The following is an 8,337-nucleotide window of genomic DNA, read 5'->3' as shown; positions in this document are numbered from 1 at the left end:
AGGTGTCCTCTCCCTCTTCTCCCCATCCCTTTCACCTCCTGTCTTTAAAAAAAAGTATAACTTGTGTGTCCTAATTATTGCATTCTCCTTTTGTTTACCTTCAACAGCTTCTGATTTCATCTCAGATCGAAAGAACCTTCCACATGGTTGCACCACAGTGTGAATGTTCTTAGCGCCAGTGACTTGTACACTTAAAAATGGTTAAAATGGCAAATATTACATTGTTTATTTTTTCACAATTAAAAAACAAAAAGGACCTTGGATGAACTTAGGGAGGAAATAAATGAAGTTCAGACTGACCTTGCCACACCCTTACCCTTTCTTTGTTCAAGGAGTCCTAGCAAATCTTATGCTTTCCAAATTGGCTTCTCAGGTAACCAGGACTCCCAGCGTAAATAAGCAGTTATTGACTCCCTCCTCCTTCTCTTCCCCTTATATTTACATCAAAGTAATATGCTCTCTTTACTTGTTTATTAATCTCAAGGGCAGAAGCTGAGCTGTGAACTCCCTTCCGATTAGAAAGAGCACCCTCCCTTCAAAGATGCATATGTTATGTGCTGCTGACTCTGACCCTTGCTCTCTACTTGAAACTTCGGTAAAGGGCCAGATAGTAAATATTTCTGATTTTGTGGACCATAGTGTGTGGCTGCCACTCTCTTGTAGGGGGAAAGTCAGTAAGGCAATATGTAAATGAATGGGCATGGAAATGCTCAATAAAACTTTGTAGGAAACCAGGCTGAAGCATCATTTACCCCACAGGTGATAGTTTTCTGACCCCACCTTTGAGAAAAGAAACCTTTCTTCCAGTTTCCATCTTCAGTTCAGTTCAGTCACTCATTCGTGTCCGACTCTGCGACCCCATGGACTGCAGCACCAGGCTTCCCTGTCCGTCACCAACTCCCGAAGCTTACTCAAACTCATGTCCATCGACTTGGTGATGCTGCCATCCAACCGTCTCATCCTCTGTCGTCCCCTTTTCCTGCCTCCAATCTTTCCCAGCATCAAGGTATTTTCAAGTGAGTCAGTTCTTCACATCAGGTGGCCAAAGTATTGGAGTGTCAACTTCAGCATCAGTCCATCAATATTCAGGACTGATTTCCTTTAGGATAGACTGGTTGGATCTCCTTGCAGTCCAAGGGACTCTCAAGAGTCTTCTCCAACACGACAGTCTTCTCTAACAACACTGTTTGCCTCTTGCCTACAAGCTTCTCCTCCTATTTCTTGTTCTCTTATATATCTCTGAGGGGACTTAATGACTTTTTGGGAAAGCTAACAAGAGGGAGAGAAGTTGAATGAGGTTTTTTACCCATACTTTGCATATTTAAATGTTTTGGTAGCTTCCTATATGCCTATGAGAAGTTTCTTTCAAATGAATATACTGAGTAGACCCTGTCTAGGTGGGGGCTGACATGTGCTTACGTGTGTATGTGTAAGGACAGATAGAATTCATCTCCAGCAAATTCCTTTATCTTCCCAATGGTATCAGTACATTGTCTAGAGCCTCTATGTCATTCTTTCCCTCCCCAAATCTTGGGTTAATCTTGTTTGTTCTTTTCATTGTTCCTGGAAATACCTCCTCAAGCCCATATACTAGCTATACCAGCCTAAGCACTGTCCCAGAGAGTTGTTACAATTTTATTACATCTCAGAAAATTGTTATCAACCTGACATTGTGTCCATTTGTGAAAACTTACTCCCATGCCCATTTATTTGAACCAGAGAGATATAGTCATCTATCCTTGTAAAGCAGGCCATCAAGCTCTAGCCCAGAGTCCTGGGAGTAACCTGTGTTGTTCACAGTTTTCCAAGAAGGGAGAATGAATAGTTAGTAGTGGTGTAAACTTTGGTGATGGACAGGAGGCCTGGAGTGCTGCGATTCATGGGGTCGCAAAGAGTCAGACACGACTGAGTGACTGAACTGAACTGAACTGAAAAACTTTTGGAAACCATGAATATGTATCATGTATATAATATGCTCTCTGTCTCTGACCTCTGGCATGATACATTCAAAAATCCTCACCACTTCCCCAGGTCACTGAAAGTGGCAGAAAGTCAGAGGGGAGATCAGAAACCTAATAGTAAAAAAGTGAATGAGAGGATCCAAAAACATTTCTGAACCTCCTACTCTATTTCTAGCTGTTTTCCAAAATCAAATGTGATTTTAAAAATACTTTCTTACTAACTCAGTGCTGAGAATTGACTGTATTTCCATCAATACCAGAACATTCTTTTGTTGCTGTTAAGATTCCTATGTTACTTTTCTTTCACAAATCTTTTCTGTGTAGTCGCTCATTTATCTTTGTGGTTAACTTCAAGGTTGACGATAAAGGGAAATGGGTGACTGAGATAACGTGAAGTGGAAAGGAGAATTTATTTCATTTTCAAGTGGGAAAACTCAGCCCTAGGGAAGCTGAATAATTTAGTCAAGGTCACAGAGTGAGGTCTGTTGGTAACAGCTTTACTTCCTGGTCCTTCTTATTTCTGATATATCATTCTAAGATTCTCTCAGCTGCCCTATAAGCAATGCTTTCTATGGCATCTCTGTGGCATAAGGTCAGATGCCCACGTCTGCCAAGAGAAATAAACCCATATAGGGCCAGGGTCAGTGTGACCTCCTTTGTCCCATTGTGAAATCTGAGCTAGCTCTGCTGGGCAGTTGAGAGATGAGAGGTTCCCTATTAATACACATATCTACGTGCCAGTCCTTGGACACAAAAGCTAAGAATGTGGCATGGGGGAGGAGGTGGGGTAAGTGCTAGCATTCTGGACTTCGACTCCTCTCCCTCTATCCAGGTCCTGGGAAAGATAATTAAATTCCTGGATTGGGGGTAAGAAAAATGAGACTTCTGCATGTTTTAAAAAATGAAAATATATGCCAATAAGGGTATACCAGCATGTGGCAAAAATGTATGTGGGTATCTATGCCTATGTTCTGAGAATCCACAAGTATGTATATGTCCAAGTGTGTTTAGAATTCAGTTATTAACATGAAGATCTATTTGCATAGGTTAAACCCACCTCCCAGGTTCCCTATACTCACATCAGCTGCTTTCTTCTCTGCCAGCTCCAGCTTCTCCTGGGCATCCTTCAAAGCTTCGGAATACTTGTCCAGCTCATCCTCTGTCCCTTTCAGCTTCTTCTGCATGGCTGCCAGCTCATCTTCCAGCTATGGAAGCCCCAAGAGTCACACACAAGACATACATATACAACAATGCAGACTCAGACCCTAGGCTCTTGAGCCTGACAGACCCCTAAGCTCACCCTCTATATTACCATCCTCAGAGAGACAACACACTTTCTTCTTCATCAGTTTCAGCCAACTGCACCAGGAATTATGCTATAGCTTTGGCCTGTGACCTTGTAATCTCTGATCCTAAAATGACCAGGCCATGCTGAGTTTTCATTAAGACATTGGGATGGTAAATATCTTCAGATGTCAATGTCTGTGACCCCATTTAAGGGAAAAGAGATGCTGCATGTCAAGCTCCCACCTTTTCCTCTAGAAGTCAGGAGTTCTTCCAAAACATGATCCACTCCCACTTAAATCCAGCAGACAGACTGTGGCTCAGAAGGGACCACTGACTTTCACAAGGTCACACAGGCAGTCTGAGGCAAATACCCTAGATGCCCTCTTCGGGTGCTGTGAGGCTGGGGAAGAAGAGGAGTCCCTCCCACCCAAAGGATGAGCTGGCACCAGTGGTCACTGCCTTTCCCACCAAAACTCTTCCATTTCTGTTTTGTTCACCAGCCAGTAAGAAAGACCAAGGTTAAGGCCTACCTGCTTACTTCTTTCTTCTGCCTGCTTCTGCTCGGCTTCCGCTTGCTCTGCCCGATCCAGAGCATTCTCCTTGTCCAGCTTCAGCATCTGCATCTTTTTCTTGATGGCCTCCATCCTGAACAGTGGCCGTTGGGGAGCTCACCTGTGAATACTGGAGGACTGGAGACTAGGGCAAGAAAGGAGGGGCTGCTGGCTGAGTGACTAGCTCCCCAGACCTGGGCCTTTATTTCTGCCCATGGCTCCACCTCTTGTTCCTAATATGGTCTTTCCAGCTCCCTCCGCCCCATCATTGTTCTCAGGGGAACACAGGGTGAGACACTTTGATGGACTGACATCACCAGCAAAGAAAAATTAGGGAACAGCTGAGGCTGATTTTAGACAATGGAAAGGGGGAGGGAAAAGGTTCTCCCTGACCCTGAAACTTTCCACTCACTCTGGGCAGCTCCAAGCATATTTTAAAGAGCAAGGAAAGGGGAGGGGTAGGACACTGAAATATAGAAGGGTACTTTGGCAATTCTAGAATGGTAGTTTTCACCCAAAGCGTGACTAGTTTTCCTAGTTGCCCTTCAGCTTTCCCGTTACTCTCACCCAGACTGTGTTGGATGCTAATCAAATTCCATTGGTTGAGTTTTACCTTTTGATTCCTGGTATTCAGGGAGCTTGAGCAACAGTGATGAAGGGAGATCACCCATGATCCTTGACAATTCCCCAGAACCCCAGATCAAATTACTGTGTTATTTTGAGAGTCTCTAATTGGCAGGGAGACATTATTCCTCCCAACTTAAGAACCAGGGGGATGGAGTAAGAGCGTAGGGTTGGGATTTGGATGGCCATCCCAGAGTTTCAGGCCAGTGGGCAGGGAAAAACAAGTGGGAGACAGAGTAAACCAGATAGGATCATGTCCTCCATTTTCCCATAGTGATCTTTAAGTAGAACTTTTATACCCACATAGACCAAGGTCTTGTTGCTCTCTACTCTTCTCACCCTCTGCTCCCTTCTTAACTGCCCCCAGTCGTCATCATAATCATCATTACCAGCTCTGTTCTCCCTGGCTTAGCTCCAGGCTGTGTTCATTCCACTTGGAGCCTTGCTACTGACAGGTGGTAGTTGATCCCAGACACAGGCACCATACAATCTGAGAATATGCTAGAGAGAGGTGGGCACTGATCAAGGTGACCCAGAATACCAGGGGAAAATATAAATGGTGCTCATTAGTCATTATGTCAAGGATAGATGGCTGGTGTTAATACTAGGCTCCAACAATGGGGTGACTGAAATGCCTGTTTCTAATCACTAAATACACAGATAGAACCATCAGCTGACTCTTGAAAGAAAACAGAAAAACCAAAGACCCCTACTATTGGCTTTAGGGAACAGGAGTCCCAGGGACAGAAAGCTGTGGATAATAAGGTGGGGAGATTGAATAAGGAGGAGAAAAACACAAGGACAGGAAAAGATCAGAGCCATTTCCCTTCTAGTACAAGGAAAAGAGGCTTCACAAGTGGTGCTAGTGGTAAAGAACCCGCTTTCCAGTGCAGGGGAAGTAGGAGATGCAAGTTTGATCCCTGGGTTGGGAAGATCCCCTGGAGGAGGGCATGGCAACCCACTCCAGTATTCTTGCCTGGAGAATCCCATGGACAGAGGAGCCTGGCAGGCTATAGTCCAGGAGGTTGCAAAGAGTGGGACATGACTGAAGTGACTCAGCATGCACACACAAGGGAAAGATAGAGGAACATTTAATACCCAGACTCCAGTTCTCTCCTGCTCCCACACTAGCCCTCCAGTTTAAGATTGAAATCCACATGGGTTGCAGCCACTAGTCTTCCAAAGGGGTCCTGGAGAAAATAGGTTCAGTAAAAAAACAGGAACCCTGGAGCCCCAGAAGTTGGGGTAAGAAAGAGTATGATGCCAAATTGCCTACTGCTGTAACAATATGTTTGACATTTAGTTGGTTCCTAATTAAACAACTCAATATCAAACATATCACACAGAAGCAGGCAGAAGAGCTTTCGTGGCTCTCTGCCTTCCTCCCCACTGCAAAGAAAGGGCAGAGCAGACACGTCAGGCACCAACCCGAGACCCATTCTCTGGGGAAAGGGCACCAACCAACCCCTGCTCTTCACCTCCTAAGACAGCCGGCTCTTACTCATCGGCTCTTCGTGCCATTCCTGTCTCGGCTCCTTTGCTACCAGTGCCTGGCCTTTACTTGATCACGCTAGCCTAAACCAGGAAGAATATCTGGCAGCCCTCTGCATCCGGGCACCTATCCTTTCCAAAAGCTCCAACACAGTTTCTTCCCCTGGTGTCACGGCCTCAGTGCTCAGAGGATCAACAGTGTCAGCAGCTCCTTGTCAACCTTGTCACCTGCTCCTCTCAGTTCCCCTCCAGCTGCCCCAAGGCTTTCCGGGAGTGGGGGTGGGGGCTTGCACATCCTGCTTTACCTTTCCAGCACCCCCGGAAGACTGCTGAGGGCCTTTCAGTGGACATTTTCCTGGAAGCCACCTGCTCTTGAATACTAGAGATGAGTAGCCATGAGAAACTTCCAGAAGGCTTGGTTGCTTTTTCCCACCATATTGTCCCTTCTCACCTTCTCCCCATGTCCTCCAGGCATCCTCCTCCTTAAAGTCACCCTTGGATGTCCAGAAGAGAAGCGTGACCTCTCTCACTAGCAGGCTCCAGCCCAGGCTCCAGAGAAGACTTAAGGACAGCCTCTCCTGCCTGGCAGAATTGAAACCAAGATTTTAGAAGGACAAGGTGAGGGAGGAAAAACGCCTCTGCCAGGAAACAGCCTGCAGTCCTTGGGACTCTCCTCTTCTGGGGCTCTTTACAACACGTGCTCCTGAGCTGGCTTCTTTAAGGGTCTTTCCTCACAGGTGCCTGCTTTTCTGGGAGGTTTTTCTGCTGAAGAGAATCAGGTCTATGAATGTCCTGTGGCAGGCAGATGCTTCTCTCTACTGTGGCAGAAAGGAGCCCGAGTTATAGCTGCACTGGTGAGGCGGGGGGCTTGGATGGAAGTGTGGGGGTGGGAGGAGGCGGCTCTGCTTCAGCCCCCAGGCCTGTTCCATGTGTCCTTGTTCCCATTAGTCCGGACACCCCCACCCTGCTCAACGTGCACACACAAACGATCTGCCAACTTGACTGCCCTTGATCTAGATCGATAGCTTGTCCCAAGCTCCAGTCAATTCGTATTGTGCAGCTCTTGCCTTCCAGGGAAGGCTAACAAATGGGCCTACAAGCCCCAAGGTAGACACCTGTGGTGTTGTCTTATGGCTTTCAGTCTGCGTGTAATTTTTCACTTTCTTGACCTTCCTTTTTTACCCTTAACACCCACACCTGCCCCAAATTCTAGTTCCCTTCTCTGGAAACCTTGACTGCCCTGGAGAACCACAGGCTGGAGGGCAAGAGGCTGGGAAAGGGATTTTAGCAGGAATTGAAAGGACTGTAGTGTTTGGCAAACTCGGGAAACAGTCAGAGACAGGAAATATTGATGTAGGAGAGGAGTGGCTCTCCCAGGAAGAGACTGACAGGGTGGCATGTCCAGGCAGAAACCTCAGATGGCCTCTGATGAAAGCTTTCCAGCTCTCCTGGAAGTACCTTCTGTGTAGCCATTTCAAACCAGACTGAGCCCTTTTGAGCCTGAGGAGCTGGGTAAGGCACTGGCCACAGAGGGAAAAGGGGCTGGGGAGGTGTGAAGGGGTGAATTACTCAGCTGATGTGATGAGAGCAGACAGAGCAGGCAGAGGGGATCAGAGGTGATGGGCTCCATAGGGGCCGGACTGCCAATACTGGAGCTAGCCTGGCACTGACAAGCCCTGGGGAGAGAGGCCAAGGTCAGGGATCATGGCAGAGGGGTGGGGCGTTCTGTGGGCCCAAATGAACAGAAGAGAAATAAAAGGGGTTGATGAGGGAATGTGGTGGGAGGTGAGGGGCAACCAGGTAATGGAGTTGAAATAAAAATAGAAAAACTATCAAAGGACAGGAAAACATCACTATGGGTTATCATCTCTGCTAAGTGCTTTATTTAATCACCACAGTAATCTAGTGAGGTAGGCATTATCTCCATTTTACATATAAAGCCCTGTAACCCAGAAAGTTAAAGTTACTTGCTCAAGAACACACAGGCAGTAAGTGACAGTCAGAAATCAAACCCAAATCTGTCATATGGAAGCCTGCTCTCCTAACACCAGGCTATGCTGCCATGTATGAGGCAGGGGCTAGCTGGGAGACAGATACAAAGAGGAGAAGCGAGGTGAGACAGACCTATAGGTAACAGAGTGGAGGAACAGGCAGGAGGAAGGGGAGACTCAGTCTCAGCTTAATGGGTCAAACCCAGGACACATGTGTGTGGTTTTGTCTCCTATAAAACTCCCACCATACCTGTCATGACTGTTCACCGCCTGCCTCCCCCACCAGCCTGGAGCTCCCTGTATTGTTTGGTGTCACAACTCAAGAGCAGTTATTGACTAAAGATTAGAGGGCTTGGGAAGCAGGGCTGATGGAGACTGAAGGATGAATGGACATTTAGGACAGAAAGAGAAAGACAGGGCTGGGATGGAGAA

At 46.7% G+C, this 8,337-nt stretch overlaps 1 protein-coding gene across 1 annotated transcript; it reads right to left on the bottom strand.

Annotated features, from left to right (window-relative positions):
- Window positions 1-2,995: 2,995 nt before the first annotated feature.
- LOC133074480 (tropomyosin alpha-3 chain-like) lies at window positions 2,996-3,959 on the bottom strand. The gene is made up of 2 exons (XM_061168414.1): window positions 3,779-3,959; window positions 2,996-3,166 (listed from the first exon to the last, which is right to left on the bottom strand). Exons 1-2 carry the CDS (start codon window positions 3,890-3,892, stop codon window positions 2,996-2,998), a joined length of 285 nt encoding a protein of 94 aa, XP_061024397.1. The 5' UTR covers window positions 3,893-3,959.
- Between the last annotated feature and the right edge of the window lie 4,378 nt (window positions 3,960-8,337).

The sequence above is a fragment of the Dama dama genome, chromosome 20, assembly GCF_033118175.1.
Source record: "Dama dama isolate Ldn47 chromosome 20, ASM3311817v1, whole genome shotgun sequence".
In the NCBI taxonomy this organism is placed as follows: Eukaryota; Metazoa; Chordata; class Mammalia; order Artiodactyla; family Cervidae; genus Dama; species Dama dama.
This window is presented reverse-complemented; position numbering and strand designations above follow the sequence as displayed.